This window comes from Aptenodytes forsteri, unplaced genomic scaffold (assembly GCF_000699145.1).
Source record: "Aptenodytes forsteri isolate BGI_AS27 unplaced genomic scaffold, ASM69914v1 Scaffold59, whole genome shotgun sequence".
NCBI classification, from domain to species: Eukaryota; Metazoa; Chordata; class Aves; order Sphenisciformes; family Spheniscidae; genus Aptenodytes; species Aptenodytes forsteri.
In genome coordinates, this window is record NW_008794085.1 from 2,018,384 (window position 1) to 2,043,083 (window position 24,700).

At 38.8% G+C, this 24,700-nt stretch overlaps 1 protein-coding gene across 1 annotated transcript in view; it reads left to right on the plus strand.

The window, feature by feature from the left end:
- COL24A1 (collagen type XXIV alpha 1 chain) overlaps positions 1 to 24,700 on the plus strand; it is a 161,347-nt gene that overhangs the window by 99,740 nt on the left and 36,907 nt on the right. Inside the window, exons 29-39 of the mRNA XM_009274268.2 lie at positions 5,047 to 5,100; positions 6,968 to 7,021; positions 7,994 to 8,047; positions 8,810 to 8,863; positions 17,220 to 17,273; positions 17,572 to 17,616; positions 17,733 to 17,777; positions 19,053 to 19,106; positions 22,054 to 22,107; positions 23,148 to 23,201; positions 23,425 to 23,478. Of these exons, the coding sequence (XP_009272543.1) occupies positions 5,047 to 5,100; positions 6,968 to 7,021; positions 7,994 to 8,047; positions 8,810 to 8,863; positions 17,220 to 17,273; positions 17,572 to 17,616; positions 17,733 to 17,777; positions 19,053 to 19,106; positions 22,054 to 22,107; positions 23,148 to 23,201; positions 23,425 to 23,478 (576 nt within the window). The remainder of the gene's footprint in view (positions 1 to 5,046; positions 5,101 to 6,967; positions 7,022 to 7,993; positions 8,048 to 8,809; positions 8,864 to 17,219; positions 17,274 to 17,571; positions 17,617 to 17,732; positions 17,778 to 19,052; positions 19,107 to 22,053; positions 22,108 to 23,147; positions 23,202 to 23,424; positions 23,479 to 24,700) is intronic.

A 24,700-nucleotide genomic window follows, 5' to 3' on the forward strand; every position in this document is an offset into this window, starting at 1 on the left:
CGCCATCCAAATCTGAAGTATTTTTCACTTTTAAGTGTGTTGTGGTTTAACCCAGCAGACAGCTAAACACCACACAGACATTTGCCCCCCACCCCACAGTGGAATGGGGGAGAGGGGAGAGGGAAAAAAAAAAAAAAAAAAAAGGGGGTGGGGAAAAAAAAAGTTAAATAGAAAGGACCTTCTCAGTCGGTAGAGCATGGGGAGCTGAAAAGTCCTTGACTAGTGTAAGCACTGCTCAGCAACAACTAAAACATCGGTGTGTTATCACATTATTCTCATCCTAAATCCAAAACACAGCACTGTACCAGCTACTAGGCAGAAAATTAACTCTATCCCAGCCGAAACCAGGACAAAGTGACAATCAGAATAGTGACATTTATAGAAGTTCTTGGTTTTGATTGTCAAGTTCATAGTGGTAGCTTTTTGTAATCTGTACAAAGGAAAACAAATATTCTTCTGAAGGTAGCTATTACTCCAGAGAGTCATATCTTGGCTAAACTGAATTGGGATAAAAGTTACTTACATTTATGCATCTAACTAGTGGCTTTTTTCTTGGGTAACAAATCTCACATGAAACAGAATATCCTTCTCTTTGACTGTTCTCAATGGTACAGGGAGTGTTGACTGACTTAAGGTGTTAGTCCTAACTTGCAAAACCATAAAAGACGTGGGGCTGTGGGTATTCTGTGGGGTAGCATGGCAGCTGAAACTAGCTGATGAAGAGCACTACTAGCAAAAAGTCCTTCAAGAAAAATGAGCAACAGCTTGAAAAAGCTAACCTCCAGATATTGTAACCTATTTCCCCACTCTTCTTGACAGAAAGACCTAGCAGCAATGAGAGTATATCAGTTCATCTAGGGTAAAAACAAGAAGCACAACATAGACACAGAAGTATCATTATTACCATTCACCATAAGATCTTCACAGAATTTACGTTAATCTGTATCCAATAGGTTTCTGAAAGCAGCTGAACTAGTTCCTTCTTCTGAAGCCCTTGGTGATGCCACATGCATTCACCAGTCTTTGGGGGGAGAAAAAAAAAAAGTTTTCCTCAGCTGACTTTTCTTTTGGCCTATGGCTTACAATTCTCGTTTGCATATCCCCAAAGCCCAGATTTTTCATGATAGTTCAAAGAACTCCTTCTGTTGAGCATCCTGAAAACATCAGTTAAAGCCCATTTAATCTTTTCTTCAAGCAAAAGGAATTGCAGTTTCCATTCTCCATGAATTAAGCATCCCTGGTGCCTAATCCAGCTAAATTTTACTTCTGCAGGAGATGTGGTAATTGCTTTATGGGAATTCTTCTCAAAAGCAACTCAACGCTTAGGCACATGGCCTGACTACAGCGTTTTCTTGTCTTCCCACAGACTCTCACAGGCTGACCATTTTCTGAAATAGTAGAAGCTGATTGTTAGAGCGTCCACTTTTCTTCCTCCTCCTGTCCCTTACCCCTGGTTGTCTTTTTAATATAGGTAGTTGGCTTGAATCTTCAAGGATCCTCAAGTAAATTTTGATCTGTTAAAATCAAACCTAAATGTTAGCTCATTTTGGTTTTTTGAGTACTGTGCCAAAATGTATAAAGTCCTTCACGAAGTGTGAAGCTGATGGGGTCTTAAAGAAATGTTTAAGTGGGAATCGTAATGAGCAGGCAGAGATGATGATACTGCTGCATGCTGGATCTGGAGTGAAGTAATTCAGCACAGATTCAGGAAAATTTTAATGAAAATTAATTGGAAATAAAAAAGTTCATAGAAAAATGTTAACGTGGCAAGGTAATATTTTAAAATTACTTGTGTCATCTCATTAAATGATACTGAATAAAAATGTTTGAAAATACTGAATTCTAAATAATATTGGATTGGAAAAATTTCAGTTAACACAGAACGTGTTAGCGTACAACCTGAGAGGTAACTGCTTCCACAGCAATGTTTGGAAGCAGCTGAATATTCATTTCTCACTACCCAGCTTTTCAATGGATCACTCCATACTTGGGTTTGCATTAAGTATACAATGTGTTTTCAATTATTCAACTACAGACCAGTTCCTAACACAGAGCATGTGCCTGGCAAGATGTTTTTGTCTTTCTCAGGCATGTGTTAGTTGTGAGATCTGGTCTCTGATTAATTTTCCACAAAAATGCTGCTGTCAAGAAGGTTTCTAAAATGCTGTTATTGTCACTGGAGAGTTTTACACAAATCCTTCTAAATGGAAGTTTATGACTATTTTTTTATTAAGGTTTAAAACCATGATTATTTTTTTTTTAAACATTTCAGGGTTTTTTGCTTTACTTTTCTGTTGCCTAATACATTCAATTTGATTTTTGGAATCCGCCACTGCTCCCCAAAGGATTGAAGGGATGCTGGAAGACACTTGACTCAACAAACCTGCTTTGGACTGTATTCATCCTCTTACGTAAGGAGAGAGAGTTGAAACCTCAATCCAGTCCTAGTGGCAGATCTCTACAATAAACCAATCCAAATTTGGGATTTAAGGAGCCATGCCATCTTTAAGAAAGACCATAGGGAAAACAGCACTTTATGGCTAATGTATTGATGGAACAAGATGTTTTGCTCTCTGATTGCGCTATCTTTTCACTGTATGCTACTAATTGTTTTAAGGACCAAAATTATGTTCTTAAGCTTTTTTTTCCTCTCTTGCCTCTGCACGTACCTGCCCTAGCTTTATCTCAGTCTCAGGCACTTGCCTCTGTTTTGGATGGAGTTGTGGAAGAGGATTTAGTTAACCTGTCATGAACTTCTTTCTCCCTCATTCCTCTTGAAGTCCCTGTTGCCTTTCCCATTGCACTGGCTTCAGTTCTTCTTGTCATCTTGACTATTGTTTTGCTTTCCATACATATCCACTTCCACTCATGCAGAGGGTTTTTTTCTATCTTTTATATCAATAAAAATCCACTTTCTTCTTTTAGCATTTTTACTGTAAATCATCTTTACGTAACTGCTTTCTTCTGAGGAACAGCCAGTGTCTAGGAAACTTGCTACTTAATAGTCAACTTTTGTCCTCGCTCTGGAAGGTGTTGTAGGCTAGACCTAATGTGCTGGGTAATACAACAGCACATTCATGATCCCTGCTTCCTAGTCATTCCTTCTCTTTCAGACCAGAGCAACTTAGTCAGAAAGACAATACTTGTGAATTGAAAAGGGGACTTGATCAGGGGCTGTATAGTAAATGCTTCACTGCTGGTGCAAGGCACAGCTACCCATCTTTCTAATCAGCATCTTCAGTCTGTAAATAGTGTGGCATTGGCTGGGAGATCAGGAGTGTCTCTGTGGAAGGAGAATAGGTCTGAGTTACATCTTGGCTCTGATTACATCTTCTGTCCTTTCTGGTATAAGAGAATCAAAGCAATTAGTCTTTAGCCTTTTGAAACCATACCTCCACACCCCTTATCTTGATGAGCAAGAGTACAGGGTAATTCTTTCTCTCACAGATTTCTGCCTGGTGCTGAGGCCCACTGTTGGCCATGACTGGTAGCAGGGGTAGCTCTCATTCTCAGAGTTTGTCACGAAAGCCCTGCATTCCTGCCAGTGACGTCTGGGCATCACCTCGGTGCCAGTATCACCAGGACGAATCTTTGGCTGCTGCCAAGAGATGTCTCAGTTCTGACATATAGTACTCAAGTTCTCACACATAATAATCAGTCCAGCAGCCAGAGATGCCCGTTTATCTCTTTAGCCCCTTCCAGAAAGTAGTTTGTGCCAGTATTGTCAGCCTCAAAGGCAACTGTATCAATGGCTTATTGCAATATATTTAAACTATGAGATTTCTAGAGGAGCTAGCAGTCCAAGAAAATAAGAAGCCATCATAAAGCCTTAGTTACTTTGCATCTGTTATGTTAAAGTGCTTGAGGCTGAACTCTGTTGAAAATATACAGGTAAAAGCTAAAAAAAAAAAAGTTTTGGTTTTGTTTGTTTTTTTTTCAAAGGCAGAGATCTCAGACTGGAAAGTTGTCTTTCTGCTGTGGCATTATTTCTATGGAATAAACTACTACTAGGCTCTTGAAAGGAATATGAGCTGTCTAGTGAGCTCAGAAGTAATGCTTTTTTAAGAAAAAATCTCACTTAAGTGCCAGTATAGTGCTACTTAAGCTAGTACATTCCTACACGTGTAGAGATAGTAATGCCAATGTGTGAATTGCCGTTTTATTTGCACTTTTTAACGTGCAAATAATTTTTGCTTTTTGAAGTGTTACAGACATGGTACAGTTGTGTATTATGTCACTAGAAGCTTCCACATTTCTGCCATCTTTCATGAGCAGTCATGCGATGTACTCTGGGCACCTAATGCTTTTTCTTCAAGCTCACTGTTTCATACTTTTCTCAACTGGGGCCTTGCGCTATAATTTTTTTTTATTTTCATTTGATAATAAAGGGGGTATTGCAAGCACTTGGGAATAAGCTTTTTAAAAGTACTTCCACTCATGTTTCCTATTTCATATGGTGGTACTTGTTCTATCCAGTGGAAATTTGTGGGAGAGCCTCAGGAGAGAGTCATTTCATTTTTAAAAGGACTGAAAGGCTCTGATACCCTGACTTCAAAGGCATTTGGGGCTATAACACTTAAAGAGAAAATTCTGACAACACCTGATCCAATATCATTTTGTTTTGACTGGCTTTTACTTTGCTCCACTGAATTTATTCCCCTTGAAATTTGTGGTCAGACTGAAGCGCTAGCAGAGCAATTACCACCTTTAATTGTGTGTTTGTAAAACTTCTAGCACTGCAAGACTGAGCTCAGTGGCAGACCTTAGGTGGTAGCACAGTATGATGATTAAATTAATGTAATTTCTTTTCGAGCAGTAGCCATTTACTGTTGATATGTCTAGATGCAGTGATCCTCCTGCATGGATTGTAAGCCAGGTTAGCTTGTGCAGGTCATCACTTCCCCACAGGAGCACTTACACAAATAGACCAGTGGTTATCTGGGATGAAGAAATGTGCCGTGCTCTGCTGCCGGGTTGCTGGGGAGCTGCCAACCATGGACTAGTATGGACATTGTACTAATAAAAGACTGTTTACTTTTTGTACAGGGATCAGCTGGCTTACCTGGAGAAACTGGGCCATCTGGAAGCCTTGGCGAAAAGGTATAATAACGTATCTGACTACTCAGCAGCAAAAATCGGCTTCGAAAACTATTGGGGTGATAAAATATTGGTGAGAGATTGTTTACTGACCACTGACAAACCTAATATTCGTGTAGCTATTTCAGAGCACAGGGATGCAATAAATGGTAACCCAAATGCTGTTATTTGAGGTATGCATCTGGTATGCTTGATTTTACTTGGCAATCAATTTAGAGCTTGATAGATTTGCTATCTTGTTCATATTATGGCACTTACTTTACTATCCACTGCTATTGATTCATAGAAACTGGCATAAATTATACTTGTTTTATACAGTAGTCACTGGTTTTGCACTGCTACGTAATGAAGACAAAAGTAGAAAGAGAAAATTTGTCTGTGTGCATTAACTGAGTAAAGAAGACAATATTGTTAGTTTTGTCTGCTGTGCAGTAACAGTTGTATTTATGAAAGCAAAGTTTGGCAGATTTAATGTGACTAGAACAGTATAAATAGCTTAAGCATATTTGACATGGTTTTATTTAGGTGAAGTATTTGAAAAACAGGAAACTATTACTGGACTGCATGTCAGCTTCAATTATAATAAAAACGTAGTTGTTTGTCAGAATGATCCAGCACCGTTTGTATTTCTTCCCTGCAAGGCTGAATTATTTCACCTAGACTGGTGGCTGCTATTTAGATATTTTATTGAGAAAGTCTTAATAATGTATTAGAACTTCCATGAAAATATGATTATATAATCTAGGAAAGACTGCTTGTTAAAACTAAAATTTAGACAAGTCTCATATGGTTTTAATCTGAGAATATCGTCTCAGAATTCAGTGTCAAAGGATTCTTGTTCTTTATAATTACACTTGGCCCAACAAAGATTACCTTGGGATACTGCTGCTAGTTTAGCTAGGAGGGAAGAGGCTGTAAAAGACTATCAGCAAATGGAAGCAAGCTTCTTCATGGTGCAATAACTGTTGTCATTGCTATGCTGTTTCTGTAGAATTTATTACCTTCCTCTTTTATGGATTAAACAGTACAATGTAAACATGATATGTGGATTTAAAGGACAAACATATTTCTAGCATAATTATTTTAGAGAAATGTGTCTTTAACAGTATGCAACATAAAATATAGCATTATCACTATGTCATGTGTACTATCTGCAATAAAAGCGTAATAATTGTATGGGGAAAACCTACAGCCAAGCCTGACGTTTGGGCTGGATGTTATATGAATAAAAGGTGAGAACGTATGTAAGACAAGAAGGAGACCCTTCCTACTTCCCCTACTCCAATTGCTTCTGCAACTGCTGAAGGGCTGGTCTTGCTTTTAGATCCGTGCTTTCCTAGCACATACTGAAGAAATGAGGGAGAGGGGAACAATATTTTCTTTTTTTGCTTGCTTGTTGTGGTGAATTTTATGGATTAAAGAAGAACGTAACTATAAATGTGATGCACCCAACAGAGAGTAAAGGGATCTGCTAGCTGCAGTTCACAAAGACTGATGTGCCAATTCTCTTCTTTAGTCTTCTAGGAAAAGAGAAGACAGAGAAATTCAGTTCTATCATCTTTCCAAAATATGAGTGTGCTTGTAGGAGGAAGGAGTGCAGAAATTCAACAAAAGTGAAAAAAGGCCTCTGCACTGTTTCTGAAGGACAGTCCCTGAACCAATGGTGCTATGCACTGCAAAAAGTTGTTCCCTTTAGCAACCAAGTCTCTTGTAGACTATGGGATACAACCCTCATGAAAGACCTCTTGGATTGCTGTGGTATGGTTATTGCAGGTTAGCCTCATTGGCCAGATATGCCTGCCTCAATGGACATGGAATGAGTCAGGGAAAGAGCGCTCACTGTTATTTTCTTTTTAATTTTTCGTTAAAGGGAGAGCGAGGCAGTCCAGGACCAGTAGGTCCTCCTGGAGAGAAAGGTGTCATGGTAAGTCACAAATAACGTAGAATCCATAATTATGTTACTTACAAAGGCAAGTAATTTACTTTCCAAAACAGTAATAAATTGTCACTTGTCTGATGTGCAAGCATAATGGAAGTGTGTGGAAGTGACATTGCAAAGTGATCTGCTGAATGAAGCAGCGGAGCAACTGCATTTTTGAAAAATGGCTCTAAGCAGACTTACATAAAAAATTAAACACAATGAATTGAAAGGAGAGATAAATAAAGGAGGGAAAGTAAATGAACGATCTCCTGTGTAGAGTGGCTTAACACAGGTTATTCTAACAGACAGACTGGTAACCAGCATCATCTCTAATTCTATTGCACAGCAGTACCCAGACAGCCCCTGGGTGCCACTCTGGTGGGAGGACTGGCTTCCTGACAACACCACTTGTCCTAAATCAGGATGCAACATTTCATGCAGCATTAGACAGTCTAGAGGCCACTGTCATGTTAAGTAGGTTGTTGGGGCACAGAAGTAAAAAGCTATACACACGTGTCCATTGTCACATTCACGTTGAAGTTCTCGAGAAGAAGTGGTTAGGGTTTGGTTGTGTGTTTGCTAGTGAGTGCTGTGATGGCTCCAGAATGTGTAGAGAACGCGTTTTGTCTTGGCCAGTCCTGCCCACACCAGGATGTGTCCGCTTTCTGTTCCCATTGTCACAGCCTTGAGGTGGGGATTTTGAAATTCATTTAGAACTCAGTAGCTTTTGTTTCACTAAATCCCTGTCAGCTAGTGCCTGTGTGTGGGAAAACTTCTTAGGTTGCTTTAATGATTATTGTGATATATCCAAACTATCTGTTTTCTAAACAAAATTTAGGGAATAAATGTTGCAAGATTAAACATTTTATTAACTTACCTCCAATTTTTCAGGTAAGTAACTGGATGTATTGTTGTTATTATAATAACAATTTTGATAAAACTGTTCTGTATTTTCTGTATCTGTTTCAATTCTAGGGCTACCCAGGACCTCCAGGAGGCCCTGGACCTGTCGGGCCAGAAGGATTACCTGTAGGTATAGAGTGGTGCTTTGGTTTGACATAAAATGTACCATTTTCAAATTGTCTTTTTGCTCTGCTGAAGCTAAGAATGGTTTCTAATTTGTTACTGCAGTCTATAAAACTGTAATGGCAATTTACCCATCCAGACACAAAGTCTGTCCACCTGCTCTTTACCAGGATGATCCATGAGAGCCAAAAAAACTTATTTATATCATTTACTCTTCCATTTAAAAATCACTCTGTTGAGACAAGTAGGGGAATAGAATTTTTTAAGGATGGTTTATAATTGCGCAACAATTTTATTTTTAATTCAGTGATGCCTAATACAATTTAACTGTATTCATTATGTGTTTAGTTTCATTGTTAATCAAAAATAAATTATATTCTAATTTGCTGTGTATAATTGTGTTATAATTTGGCTACTATAGGTCTTCAGTACAGACAAAAACTGAATCTTTTATCACAAATTATTTGGATTTTTTAACATAGCGTTGCTGAAATACAAACGTCCTTTAGCAATTTTGGGATGTTGGACAGAAGTAATTTATCCAACGGTCACTTCATGATTTCTTACTGAGAATAAAGTTACATAGAATGTCTTATTTAGATTTTTCTAGATAAATTGCACTAACACAATTAATTGAGTTTGAACCATGAATGAAAGTGATTGATTTGTATTGGTTGCATTGACTATGGCTCAATGTGCAGGAGCCTTGTAATTTTCAGAAATCTGTGTACAGAAGACAATGAATAATGTTTATTTGACATGTAGGGACCTTCAGGGACAAGAGGACCACCAGGGCCACAGGGACCTAAGGGAAGAAGAGTAAGTAATAGTGCTGTTTCATGTTACTTAGAGCAGAGAGTAGTGTGTTGCCGATATGAATCTGATGTGTAACGCATGTACAGTTGCTTCCTTTGAACTCTGTCCTCCGGACTCAAGCCATTTGTACTGAAATCAGACAGATGATACTTGTATTTCCATGTAGGAAACGATATGAATCTTCATTTCTCCTCACATTACAGTTAAATGGGGTTTTGCCATTGATTTCAGCTGAGTAGGACCAGAACCAAAATGACCACTGGCCTTATTTTCTGTATACATAAATATGCAATGTTGGCATTTATAACTACCATTGGACTGTTTCAGTGTTTTAAGGTCTATTTTCTTTATCTGCATGTCATTTATGTCTTTGGATGATTTTGATCGTCTTTCCAAACATAGTTCTGAGAGAGAAAGAAGCAAAGTCAGAAGATAGCGTATGCTAGAATCTCAAACCTCTGATTAGATTGTCATTTCCATTTCATGCATTTTTATCAGGGAAATGGGAACCATTTTTTCACTGTATACAAAACACTAATCCAAAGCCCACATAAGCGACGAGGTAGTCTGTCCACGTGAATTTGTATGAGTATTTGACCACAATGCATAAAATCAGTATCAGTGAAGGTATTGCAGTTTGTTACCTGGGGATGGTTGGCTACATGGTTTTCATAAACACTTTCCTTCATAAAACCCACCAGTCACTTGCACTTCCTGTATGGAGTTTTTTTGGTCATGTTTTTGCAGTCTGAGCTCAAGGTGCCTGCAGGAAGCGTTTCCAGTTGATAGTATAGATGGGTTTGGTCGCAGCATGAGCAAGTGTATTCTCACTGGATTTATGGAGCTTGTTGATAATAGCAGTGAAGGTGCACCCTTCTAACATCAGCCTCACCTAGCAGTTTCACAGCATATCCAGGCTTCCTATGAGACTTGTACAACTCGTACCAGTGGCTGGACCAGGTGTTGTTAGCATCGGGCAGTGCTTACCACTCATTCCTGATAAAGTCCCTGAATCCTTGTCAGTGAGATAATTTTGTTGGTTTCTTTCTGTCATAGGAAGCAGAAGCTTTTGTTGCTACAGCAAAATACAATTATAGCCTTCCTTTATCCTCCTTTGTTATTGCGATACGTATGTTTTCTAAGAAAATACATGGTAAAATTTTAAAAGTTGTAAGATCTGGAGGTTTCACTCCAGTTAAAGATAGATACTTCAGAAGGACACATTGCATTTTAAATAAGATTTTAGATTAGAAAATATTGTGATTGGCAAACTTCGTAATACAAAATTTATTAACTATATATTCTTCTACATTACTTTTTCATGATTGCTAAACTATTAAATAAGAGATTATAAGTATCTGAATATATTATATATATGAATATTAATACAGTATATTTGAAACCATATTTTGAATATTCATTATATTTGAAATATGCAATATTTTGAAATATACAATATTTTGAATAATCTGTATATTCAAAATACACAATGTTTAGCAACTTCACAGTACACTACAGGATTATTCATGACAAACTTCACATGTTTCAAACGAGTCTTCCTTCTTTAGTATGGTTTCCTCCTCCTTCAGAAGAAATCTGTTTTAATTTACCTCTTTGTTCGTGGTGCAGTTTGTAGGAACAGTTTGTGAAATGTAGCATATGAAATGTGTAATTTCTGTTAAAAGTCTGCAATAGTGGTTCTGGGTTACCCTGTATCAAAGAGGTTTCCAGCTGGCAATGCCAAGTGGGTTGGGATTTTTTGTTTGTTTGTTTTTTTAGTTTCAGACATAGAGTATAATTTATCACAGGCTTGAATTTCCTTAAATGGGTGAAGCAGATCTGAGCATGTATCTACATGCACTTAGAACTTCTTGTGCTTATCTGAAGTACCTATCAGTAGATTTGTCTGAGTCTGGGTTTCAGGATTAAGGAAGTTATCTCAGCAGCTCATGGAAAACGGCGTACCCACCATCATCAGAGAGAATCTGTATGGTCTTCTGAAAATAGTCTTCATTTTTCCCTTACAATAGATGTGTTTTTTAAAAGCCTACTTGAAAGGATATATTAGTAAAAATTTCTTTCTGGGGAATTAATTTGCTAATTTAATAATAGATGTTTAAATTTAATAATGGACATTTTAATTTAATAATGAATTATCTGTAAAAAAAAATAAACCACAAAATCATATACACTAAGAAATATTCAGTATTACTTTGATAATTCTACATGCAGAAATAGCAAATGCTTCCTACATCTCGTAGGTCACCTGCTTATTTTCTGAACTGAGTGTGTCACACACACGTAATCTATCAGTGCCCAGACCAAATGAGTTTATTGAGGCCTGTTTGTCAGGCAAAGCTGAAATACAGATATATTTGTTTATACAACGTATCTAACAAAATTCAAAGATTAATTAGCTGCAGAGGGCGTGAATCCAGCCCCCACTGATAAGCCCGGTGAACTACCAAGAATTGGTGTAAGCAGGAGTGTCCAACCCCAGGCATCGGCTAGCAGAGAAGTAGCTCCTGAAGTGTTCAGAAGGTGCTTATACAAATGTGTTCAGTGGAGAGAGGCTCTAGGGGCTCCTGGGAGCCCTACGTTAATGACTAAGGCAGCCTTCTGACAGGAGTGTGAATCTCTGCTTTGGTGTAGAGGAGCGGAGGGAAAACCAGCCTTTTTAGTTCACAGGCAGATTTGAAAATGTAAATCAAAACAGAAATGCAAAGCAATTGTGAGGCTGAAAAGAAGCAGCAGCTTGGCACCACTTTTTCTTCAGTGGCCTGATTCAGTGAAACAAATGGGTGCCTTACCTCTCTGTGATTTCAGTAGGAGCATGTCTGAAAGTGAAATACATGCCGAAGCGTTATGCTGAATTGGGACACACAAGCCAGTGGCATCAGATGAGGAGTACACATATGCACTCATTTTCACTGTAAAATGCTGATGTTTGAGCTTCATCTAGAAAAGGAAATCCCTTGGGCCCTATCAGTCCACCGGAGTTTCAGTTTGACGGGTGGCCTAGAGGATGCAGTGAGTTAGAAGGCCAGCTCAAAAGTAATTTAGTCTAAATAGTCGTCTCTGAGATTGGTACTGAACTGCTGCAGGTTGTACATTTTAATTCCTCTGGACATAGCATTCCCCTCTAATCTCCTCCTCTGATCCTTCCCTCCTGGCAAGACCATCTGCAAGCGTCACCAGAGCTGGAGTGAGAATCAAGCTACTGATATGAACATGAGTCCTCCCCAGCAGGCTCTCCTCCCTCCCAGCAGCATCTGCTACCTGGTGATTGTTTTTATGGGGGAAAGACTTATTTTAATTTAGATTCTATTTTGAAGGTAGAAGATTGTTTTTATTTAAGGAGTGTCACATCTTCTGCCAACTGAGACAGGAATCTTTGAGGGAGTCTGGCTCTATGATTTTGGCAGCACATCACGGAGTATGTTGCTTATAATTAAAGATCACTCAAATCCCAAACATCCCAAGCTCTGTGGAAGTCCCAGTTTGGCGCTGTGGTTTATGCCTTTGCCTCCATCCAGCATGACTGAGAATGCTTCATGGAAGGGGGTCTCAGAGCAGACCCAGGTCTTCAGGCTCTGCAAACAAACTCCCACTGAAGACCCTGAAAATTTTGTCTGCTCTCAAGATCAAAATATCAGACCCAAAGTGGAATCTCACATAAGGAAAGTATCTGTGGGCCTCTGAAACCTGGGGTTTGTCATCACTAGATTCAGAAAGAGAAGTGTCAGAACCCCGAGCTCTGTGTGGCAGGCCTCAGAAAAATGCATACCACAGTCACATACAGAAGTTAAATAGAAGCATATGGAAATTCCCCTTTGTTGTGTACTGAAATGAACGTATCCCGTCTTCACAGCTGGAATCTGCAGGAAGTCTTGGGAGCGCTGACCCTCTACTTCTGCACTGTCACAAAGTGGAATTCCTTCATCTCATAAATTCTGGACCTTTCAGCAACTGGTTCACATCCAAGATTACCCAGCAGCCTACTTCTGCCTGAGAGTATCCAGCTGCTCAGTCTCCAGTCCATCCGGGAGTTCTGGCTGGCTGAAGGCAGACTATCTAGGAGTCTATAGAGTATCTCGCTGTCAGGGGATTTGGGGGATATGCCATTGAGCATAGTGCTAGCACAGAGCTTCCTCAGCTCATGCTCGAGACTTGATGCACTTCAGCTGGAATCATGTGGAAGGTTGGGTCCTTGTGTGGCCCACTTTTTTTTTTTTTAGTGTTAATGTCATGAAAACACAGAGGGAGAACACTGCTTTGTAGATACTTCAATGGCAGAACAACACTCTGGGGGGGTGGGAATATCTGTATCTAAGAGAAGGAATTTCTCTCCATGACCAGAAGGAAAAAATACATTCGTCTGGAAGACATGCTGGTAGCAGTGTAGGTAGCCATGAAGCCATTGTTGCATGTTTTTTTGTTGTTCTTGTTTGCTGGTGTATGGAGAAGAAAGCCACAATGTCAGAGACTGGTGCTGCTTTTAGTTCATACCGTAATGTCTGCCTAATACGACTGTAGCTTTTAATTTGAGAGGAAGAGGTCCTGTATCGTTAGATTAATTTCATGAGTTGAGACCTAAGCAAAATTCTCAATAGCTGCTAAGATTCTTAGCAGTTAGTATTCTTTAGGCTGATGTTTGGTGTTTTAAAGCTTAGAAGAGATAATTTTTCTGCGCTTACTTTCCTGGAATGCAGCTCATGAAATTCAATTTTGAAAACGCAGATAAATGACATAGTGAAGTGCCGTAAATTTGGGGTCAGGCAACAGCAGCTTATGTTTGTAGCAGCCAGCAGGGTTATCTCTGCTTCAGTTGTGTCTGTACTGGCATGAAGAACCTCAGTTAGCTAAGGACATCAGCGCTCAGTTCTAATGAGTAATATCTTTCATACTCCTCACAGCAGGGAATATGGAACCTGGAAAAAATGTGTGCACTTCAGGGTTATGTGAAACAAGTCGCCAGTGTGCTTTGCGATACATCAATAGCTGAGTGTGTTTATCTGTCTTAAATTGTTCAAAGGAAGTGAGACTAAAATTGATGTAATTTTCTAGTATTCTTCCATGTCAACCACCAAAAGAGAGAAGTAGCTACATAGTGTTCATATTATTTTCACTCTCATATTAAGGAGGCAGGATGAGAAATAACAAAAAGAGTTAATTGGTGCTTCTTGCCTTCTTAGATGGACTCTTTCTCAGCTTATTATTCTAAAATTTTCAATGTAATATGTTCCATTTTAGAAACAAAGCTGAACCCATGCCAAAGAAAAAAGTAGTAGCAATCGTTTGGCAGCCTTACTCCTCAGCTCTGTTGCAACCTGAATTAAATAACAGCAGGCAAATCATGTGTATCTCTCATTCCGTACTAGCTATAGTAGGAAATGATGCAGATGCAATTAATCTGTGCCAATAATGAATCACCATGCTATTTATAGGAATGTTAAGGTGTGCTTTTGTTAGAATATTAAATTGCCTTTCCCTTGGATTCCTGCACTCTGTTCTGTGGCTGGCTAAAGGCGGGCATGGCCCAGAGCCAGAAGTTGAGCATCATGTTGGTTTCTGTTACTTTTGTTTTCAATTCAAAATTATATAGTAGAAGGTTGGTGTTTTGAATGGTAGACCTTTTCACTTGATTATTAGTGATCAAATCAGTTGTCACTCTCTTCCTCGTGATTGGGCTGTTGATACAAACTTCACCGAAGTGTGAAGTCACACACATCTGTGTAACTAGCAGAAATGTTTTGGTGTGTTATGCACATAACACAGACTGAGAATCCTTTGCAGTTTCCTCACAGGACTGTTTCTCAAACTATGGGCTATGACCCCCTTTATGATTAAAAGGAATTCACAAGTGTTCAAAGAATTTATCTGTTAATATTATTAATGATAGAAGATAAAACCTAGAAAGAAATTTCTGTATTACACAAATCTGTACAATCAAAACATGTCCTTTTTCCTCCGTGAATATTTCCTCTTGAGATTCTATCCCCTGATCAGCCCCATGGAGGATGCACAAAGACAAATGACAGGTCACGTATCTAAAAAGTCTGAGAAACACTAAAACTGTCCTGCAATTGCTCAGCTTAACACTCTCAATTTCCCGCTCCTTATGTTGCCCGAGGGGATTCCTCTGCAGCTCTTCCGTGACTTTCTCTCCCCTTCTACCTACCCTCCTTAATGACCTGTCCCCTCTCCATCTCAAGGTTTCCGTCTCTCTCTTGTCCTCCTGTTCTTCGAGGCATTTCACCTGAAAGGATCAGATCACGGGACTCTAAACCTGCTTAGTCTGCCTTGAATTTTCATCACAACCCATTTTGTGTACATTATAGATAGCAGTTACAGAAAAAGTGCAGAGCAGTAACCTGACATTAATTTGATCAAGATGTTTAGCTTTCTTTTAAATTATGCTATATAATAATGCAATAATTGGGCTTACACAGTTACATAATCTTATCGTGAGGCCCAGTCTTCTTGTTCTTACAAAGGCCTCCATCACCCTTGAAAACACCATTAGTGTTTTGGTTCTGATCTCTGAGTGCATTGAAGTCACCAAAAGTTTTTTCCACAGAATTCAGTAGCCTTTCGTTTGGGCTTTCTCATTGAGAGCCATGCAGCAACCCGGAGTGTCGTCTTCTGTAGCCTCTTTTCTCGTCTAGCTTAAAAAAATGCCTGTAAATACTCAGTCCTGGCTTAGACCAAAAGAAGAAAGGTGGCCAGCTAACTCAAGGATTGCCTCACAAAAGCTGTGTCCCGAACTACGGAGGTATCATAAGTATTCAGACAGCTTTCCCTGCCTGTTCATTTTCCTTTTCCTATGGTTTCTGTGTTCCCTCATGCTGGCCAGAAGCAGCAGTGCTGAAATGCTGACGGATAAGCTTCTCGTGGGATATTTCTGGCTCTGCCAAGGGTTGTAATTATACATCAGCTCACAGGAAAGGCCTTTTCTTGAGAGATTTCCATTTCAGGAGGAAAGCCTAAATGATTCTGGATACACACTGTTCCTGAGTTACCAGTCAGACATTTCTTTCGCTGTAGCTCCAGAGAAGAGGGTCGGTGCTTACCATCTGTTCTGACAGAGGTTTTGATGTGCATCAGTAAATCCAAGTCAGAGAGAACAGAATTCTGCTATGTTTTGTCTCAAAAGATTCAAGAGGTACATGGAAGTCACAGACATTTTTGAGGGGAGAGTAATCTAAATAAAATCAGATGTGCTTCCAACAAAGTAATTTTACAAGCCCCTATTATTACCTATTAGAACAGTATTACAACTCTCTGGAAATCAGTCATGATTGCATGCCCTGCACTAAAAACCGTGACCCTACATGTAAGGTTCTCTGCAACTCAGAAATGCACTCTGAAAATGCAGATCGTTTTCATCTAGGCACTGCCATAGCAGTGTACTAGTTCCCTCTGATGCCAGCCCAGCCCAGATGCCACCAGGAAAGCTGTTGTGTCTCATCCTCCCACTGCATACTGCTGTAAAGAGCCTGGCTCTGTCTTGATACTTATCTAGCTCTTGCTTTAAAGTGGCCATTGGTTTTAGGTTGTTATTAACTCGTTTTAATTTTATTTTCCATACCCAAACAGTCATGGTGTTTAAAATTATGGAAATAACCTCCTAAGTCAGCACGGATACAATATTCTTTTCCATTTTGCTCATGATCTGTTTTAAGGATTTTTCATTTGCTTGTAAACTAATGGATTTAGATTTCTAATCTTAAATAATCATTTCTGAATGTTTTGGCAATAAATATTTGCTATATTGTAATACATTAATATAACTCATTATCTTCGTTCATCTATTGGTTATAAAAAGTCAATTTACAAGAGACATTTTAGTGTAACGATATAGCAGTTCACTATGCAAGATGATAAATTGCTTTTAATCTTGCCTCAAACTGGTTTACTAATGGAAGAACTTTATCTGCCTGTTTTAGTCTTACTAACAAGCTGGATTTTTGCATATACAACTTATAATATGCGCAAAAGCAAGCACTCCATATAACCAGTGTTGATCTAAATTCTTCTAAATATGTGTCTGTTGCATTCATACAAAGTGGATGGGAAAGAGAGCAGAAAATAGCAGCCTGCAAGCTGGCTCCAACAGAGACCCTGAACATTTTCTTTACATATTTTCCAAAAAATCTTTCTTCTTAAATTCATGTTTCAGCAAACCAGAAACATATTTTATTCTTTGAAGCTTTATTTCACACTTAACATAAAATGAAAATTGTTTTTCGTGCTAACAAAACATGTTTCCCCTCTCCTAAAGCTTATGTTGCATCTCCCTGATGATAACCAAAAATAATGCATAATTAATATTCCAAATCACTTGTTCAATATTCAGGGGCCAAGAGGTCTAGACGGTCCTCTAGGAGAATCAGGAACACAAGGCATTAAGGTGAGTGCTTGCATTGCTCAGTACTATACAAAACATTTAGATAGACCGTAACAGATAAGAAAAGCAAGCAAACAAACAAAAACAACCCAGCATGTCAGAAGCCATAAATTTCCATTTAATCTAGGAGGAGATTTGCAAATTTCTGCCTTCTTCAGGTACTTCCTTATTATGGTATAAGCCCATCTAAGCCTGAATCTGCACTTCCTGCAGAGTTACCCAGCATTTAAATTGACAGCAATTGTATGCAGCTTATCTAGCAAATGCACATAGAATTCATACATTGTCGGTTATTTATCAGGGAGAAAGAGGAGATCCGGGAAAGAAAGGAGTTCCTGGGCTCATTGTAAGTATCGGAGCCAATTTTTGTAGTAAGCCTTAACACAGTTACTGCTGATTTCTGAGCTGTGTTTGGAAATTATCTGAAGCCAGCATTGTCTTTCAATATTTCTCTTTGGCCAGGGTAAAGCTGGAAATCCAGGAGGAAGAGGAGATCAGGGTGCACTTGTGAGTATGAAATTCTCTAGTACTTCTACCAAAAAAACCCCACAAAATCTCATACTTTGTTTCACACTCGGATATGAGGGAATTTGTCTACTTTAGAGCAGCTGGAAAACTCTGACAGTACGGTTTGCGTTTATTCGTACAAAGAATTGGGGGCAGGAGTGAGAGTAAGTGTGACATGGTCTAGTCTGCTACAAGACCAGTGTTTTCAGGGATGATGGTCCACAGAATACAATATGATAGCAAAATGCAGCAGAAGAAATAGCGATTGTAGTTAGTAGGGGGGTCCTAGAAGTTGCTTTGGTTTTTTTAGTTCTATTGTAGTTTTAAGGGAGAAAGTCATTGTGACATAGAAAAATAATTCTCTGATAGATTTTAGAGTAGATGTGTACTATCAGTGTTGGGATAAATATAGAAAAATGTGTAAAATGTATGTCATGTATAGGAGAAAATTCTTCCTTTTAGGGCTTCTTTCAATGGAAATCTAACATGCTCTGTTTGAGGCTTTCTTTTACAAAGAAGGTTACCAGTCAGTCCAAATTGTATTGGATTTTCAATAAGGAAAGAAGCAGAAAAGCAGAAGTAAAGCAGTAACGCTGGTGATTTTGTGCTGAAATTGAGACTCAAAATGTTGGTTGTCACTGTACTTCTTTTGCCTCTTCTGCTGAGATTTAGGAGCTTGTTGCCTCTCACCTTTGACACGATGGGTTTTCATTTCCTCTTCATTCACGGGGACTTTTAGATTTATATACAGAAATGAATGAAGCAAAACCTCATTAGGTTGAAATGATGGGAATTAGTACATTTATTGCAAATTACAAGATACTGCTCCTTGTACAGCTACAGTTTCTAGAAGAGAGTATGAGACAAATATGCTATGAGCCAGGTTGAGCAGAAAGAAAAGTGGGCTGTGAACCTTACTGATCATCTCAAATATAGTTTGTAGGGCAGGACACTCATAACACTGTATTTAGGCCCAGTTTGCGCACCCAAGCAGCACACAAGTCTGAGGAGAATGGTGAGGAACTGGTAAATGGTGGGTCAGCCAAGATCCATCCCTGTGTAAAAGAAACTGAGGAAGGATTCCTTCAGGGCTCCCTCACCTGCCACGGGAGCTAGCAATGTGGCAATGCATGTCAACCAAGAAAAGGCTGCACGTATTTCTTGGGTATTTCTGAGCAAGTTATTGAGTGAGCAGAAATAAGAGAGGAAGTGGCTTTTCACAGAATATGAAACAGCTTGTTTCCAATGATTTTTTATTTTATTTTAATCTTCCAGGGTTTGCTTGGGCCTCCCGGAACCACAGGAGACAGAGGACCAATGGGAGAGCCAGTAAGTTGATCCTTATGCCTGCTTAAAAATTTTTCCACATATTATACTGAATTCCCTGGTAACTCAAGCTCCGTTTTACCAAGATTCAGTGTTGCCAGCTGGAATTGTGGGGTAATTGTTCCAAAGCTGCAGGGCCAGAGTCTGCCTCCCTTGCTTAGTGTAACTTGTTCATAAGGAGACCTGTTAATCATGTTGGGAAGCACTGTAGTAAGGGGTGCGCAACGTAAGAGAGCATGACAGAATCTGGACTGCAATATTATGTGGCTTAACGCTGCATTGAGGTAGACATCTACATTATGGATTATGTAAATGTATGTGCCAATACAGATATTAGTGGTATTTTTTTCAGGCAAATTTTAGGATAGTTATTCAGGAACTCAAGGACCACATCTATTTGGCAGGTTAAATTTTCAACAAAAGAGAGACTGTTATAATAAACCTCAGACATCCCTCTGCTGGATGGATTCTTGTTCTGATGGTTATTGTTTCAAAGCCACGCTCACTTCTGTGTGGCTAATATTGTAACAGAAGATCATGCAGGATCTGCAGCAAATATATGCAAAGTGCTACAAGGTGTAGCCATGACAGGAATACTATCGCATCACCATCTCTGGGGGTAAATCAGATTATATAAATACAGTGAAAGAATGTGTGCTGTCCTAGGGGGACTTGGGAGAAGGCTGCCATTTTATAGTGCAGAAATCTAATAGAGTTGTCAAAAATTGTGTGTTTTCATTCCTTCTGAAAAGTTATTTTGCACATCAAATGACATAGTTAATTTAAATCTTGAAAGTGGACTGTTGATGTAAGCATTTTTAAATATTATTTTTACTAATCAATAGGCTGACATGCTTACAGAAAGCCACTGCACATTTTTGGGGGCTAGACAAATACCAACAGCCAACAACAGGTTTTATTTTGGTAAATTTTCTTTTGGATATAATTGCCTACTTAACTTCAGCTGCCAACTTATAGGAGTGGCAAAATGTGTCAACCGAAAATGTATTCTGTAACAGTTATTATTGGATTCCTGTCACTTCATCTCTTTCACTTCTTTTATCTAATCTTCATGTTGTGACATCGGGGAGCCTTACAATGCAAGGCTTATACATAAAATTCCTGCCATTTTCTGGTCAAGTCTGAATTTTCATATATATAGAATGACAGCCTTGTCTAATCTAAGTGGTCTGCTCTTGAGCAACCTACATTTCTATTGTGCTCATCATTGTAGAATCTACACATGTAGTGTCAGAAGTAAGAAAAGCTTACCCTGTGAACAGGGTACCTTTTCTTTCAAGTGCTGAAAGAGTAATATGTCTTCGGAAAATGGTCTGTGGAGCTAGAAAGAAGTGACAAAAATGACACAAGATGTTACAAAATGAAACACGTGGCTCTTTTTTTAACTGCCCATCCAAGCAACTTGATTTCATCTTCTGTCAGCTGGTCACTACATGGAAGACAGCTGCTGAAGCAGTTTCTCTGGCCCTGTCACTAGTTCTGCACAGAGCAGAAAAACCCTAATTATTGGTGGAGGAGCAGAGAAACGTAAGCAATTGGAACTATTTGTAGTAACAGGCTTGATCTAAATAACACTCTAACTTTACCTACTTGTCAGACATTTCAGTAAAATCCTTCTTTGCAAATCACCTGTTGTTAATGGTTAAAAGGAGTCCCTATATTGCTATAAAATTTTGGCTTCTGAAATTCCCTGAAAGTCTCAGGGGAAAGATACATTACCAATCCAGCAGACTTAGCTCCATGGTAATATTATGAAGAAATACTTGACTTGTGAATCAAACTTAAGCTTTGTGACACTTGCCTAGTGGAATGCCATGGGGTTGCTGCAAACGAAAACCAATGGACTTACTTAGGACCAAGTGAATTCTCAACGGGAAATTAACTGCAGTTGTTCACACTTAAAGGAAGCTATAGGGTAAAATACATGCATCTGCTGAAATCCTCTCAGTAATATGCAGTTTACATTGTTGATACAAGGGAAGAATATACTTACATTATCACTGCCAAATCGTCAGGAGGAGCAAAACCATATGCATAGGCTGTAAGAGGAAGTGAAACAAAAAAGAGTAAATATTTGCTTAAAATGCTTCTATCATAAATATGGGTAGCAGCGTCTTTCTTTTACATAAGAATAATAGATCAACAAAATGTTTCGAATTTAGAACGTACTTAAACACAGATGAGTCCCAAAGGGGTAAATGGATATGAACTTTCTAAAACTTCAAAGACTGGATACATCCAGAGGGTTGATTTGTCTTGACATACATTCATAGTGGCTATGGAATCAGCTGTAAGCTGTTACAGGCAACCTCTACCCCCCAGCACACAAATCCCACTCTGTGAGCAGGGATGGACAATCTAACATGTGCAGAGAATTTGAGCACGACGCTTTAGGAAACAATCCCTACGTGTTACTGCAGTAAATTTATTACTTACCGTAGGGCTTATAAGAAAATGCTCATAGTATAGTTACTAATATTACCAAAATGGCTCCAGCCTTTAGTCCATTACACCTCAGTGATTGTCCTGTATAAACATTGCTAAATCCATAGCGAAGCGCACAGTAGTTGTTTTCAGTTAATTCCATACCAGACTGTAGGCTTTTCCACAAAGCAAACCAGACAGTCTAACAAACCTTAATTAAACAAAGTCTCAGTTAATCACGAGGAGAGCTTAGTTTAGATAATAATTTACTTTTGGTCTCAGAGAAGAGACATCTGTGCTATTATTTGAAATCTTATTTCAGTGTGTCAAGATTGGCAATGAGGTCTTCAGTACTGTATGCCATCGTGGTACTTATATACACTGTTGGATTCAGGAGGAAAGACAATGAAATACACTTCTTTATGCCAATTATGACAAAGTCAAGACTATACAATGTAATTTAATGTTAATTGAATGATGCATCCAAAATTTTGTTTAATGCCAGGGTCCAAGAGGACAACCGGGGGATGCTGGCCCTATTGGAGAAATGGGTTTTGAGGTGAGCTTTTAATCATTTATATAGTAATTGCAAACACTCAAGCAACTGAATAAGCCTGGACAATGTGTTTAGAAACTATTTTTTTTATTATGTGCAGCTGACTTAAATATCATGAGCTGCTGAGACACTCTCTTACTTAAAGCTGTTACCACAAAAAAATGTCTAAAATAAGTAACTTTTTCTGTTGTGAGCACTGTCTTCGGACATACATTCATGACATCTGCACCTAGAAGGTGAATGTTGAGTTGAGCAAATGGCTCTTCTTTTTTTCTTTTTTTGGTTTTGGTCTTTTTTTTTTTTGGAAGCACCATTCTCCTTGCAGTTAGACAGTGGAACAGCATTAATCATATGTCCTTGCAAATGGTAGATGAAGAAAAGCAGCTGCAGGCAGTCTTCTTGCTAACTTTTGCTTCTATTTTCTGCTTTGTTTTTAATATCTCTTTGAAAGAAACATGACAGAATGCATTAGCCACATTTGCAATGAAGCAGCTGAGGGATGAGTTCACTTAGAACAGAAGGGATTTGGCTTAGTCAAAGAAACATGCTTCCTCAGTCACCCAAAATCCAGTCTTCTGACTGACTATTAAAAAAAGGTTTAAATGTAAACTTTACAAGAAGCAATCTGATACCATTAACTCTTTAAGGGCTGAAGACTCAAAAAACGGCTTTGTTCTCCAAAGGCTATATCTACTTGGCTCCAAGCCTAAACAGCGATGAAGTTGTCAGATTTACAAAAGATAGATGATTGCTCAGCCTGCTAGCAATTTATGATGAAAGGTACAGGCTTAGTGGTACTGCTGAGTCTTCAATAGATTCCTGATCCACAGTGCAGTTCCTGAACTCCTCCTATACCCTCCTTTCTTTTCTTCTGTTGGGCTCTAGTAGGAACAAAGAACTGTGTTGTCTTAATTTGATTTTTCAGATACGCATCTTTCCCAGTGTCTCATGCCATTTTTCTGCTTCAATTTTGACTGTATTATTTGGTGGTTGCAAAATTATTATTGGTGACCATGTGTAACAGTAGCTCTTGTACCATGCAGGGACCTCCTGGCCCTGAAGGAGAACCTGGCCTGCCCGGAGAACCAGGTGCAAAGGTAAATGTTGAAATTATTCTCTCTTGTGCTGTTTAAATGTTCAAATTTCCATAAAAGCAGATCAGAGTGATCTGATTCATTAGCCAAGTAGGTAGTGATACTGGAAATGAGCCATTAAGAAATATAGTTATTGTCATGATGACTGCATTATCTGTAAACCCCATCATTGTTAGGAATATTGTCCCTTAAAATCCAGTGATTTATTTTTCTTGTGATATTCCAGGGAGACATTGGGCCTGCTGGGAAGGCTGGAGAACCAGGCGACCAAGGTTTAAGGGTAAGCTATGGATGCAAATCTTCTTCCAAAAAGGAAAGTATGGTATGAAATGCAGGTTGAGAAACCTTGATTTATCAGAAGAATTCAATAAGAAGCTATTTTCTGATACCTTTTTTTTTAAAAAAAAAAAGTAATATTGTAGCAAGTTAAAAAGAGTATTGATTATAATGTGGAAATATTTCTAAGTGTCTCATGTCACTGAGAGACATGAATAAGTGGTTTGAGCATGAAGGAAAATCCAAGGGTGTCCAGCCCAGCTGTTAAGATGAGAGCAGACAATAATGCTGTGTATGGATGCCCAGTCTAGGTGAGATAAAGGCAAAATTATAGTCTCAGCAGAGCAGGGTATCTCTCTGTACCGCCATCTAAAGCAGCTGATTTGCTTCTGGTGCTGTGGATGGCTCATTTGGCACTTGATTTCACCAAGCACTTGTGCCTCTGCTGATTCTTCCTGTGCATCTTACCCCCTCATCTGACCCAAACAGTTGCTTACCTTTGAAGGCTGAAAAAAACTTCTAAAGTGCTAGAAACAGATTTTATCCAGGATGCTTTTAAAAGAGCGTAAACTATATCCTTTCAGACTTAAGTCTTACCATTGAGCTCTCTTGTCCGTTAGCTCCTTGGTGTCATCTTTTCCTCCTGCCCAAAATCTCCAGCGAGGTGCATTCCACAATTCTGACTGGTACTCTACAGCTTCCTGGTACTGGTCCTCAGTGGGTGCTCTGGACTTAACCATACCACTATGTCTGAAATACTATGTTATTAGTATAGGGCAGCTCATATTTGCTTTTTTACTATCTGCATCAAAAGTTGCAAGTTGCCAGTGTCTTTACCTGAGAAAGGCAAATATTCTAAAATGCCGTGGTTCCAATACTGTTGGTAAATGATGAGGTTTTTTATGGCCCTAAACTGAGTCACTAAACATACCAATATAGTAGTTATCCACATAAACATGGAAGTTTCAGGACAGAATAGGTATATTTTTGAGGTTACTGTAATTACATGTTGTAGACTCTGAAACCAAACAATCTCAGTGCCACTGTCCAAATCTCCAGTGTTATATGGACATACTATTGCCTCATTTTTCTAATATTGATCATCTTTTATGTTTTCCTGTGTTCGAGATTCACAGGGCTGTGACTGTCACTGTAAATCAGTGAAAAATGAAGACAAATAAACTATAACAGCAACATAAAAGTTGTCCAAAAGATAATAAGCATGT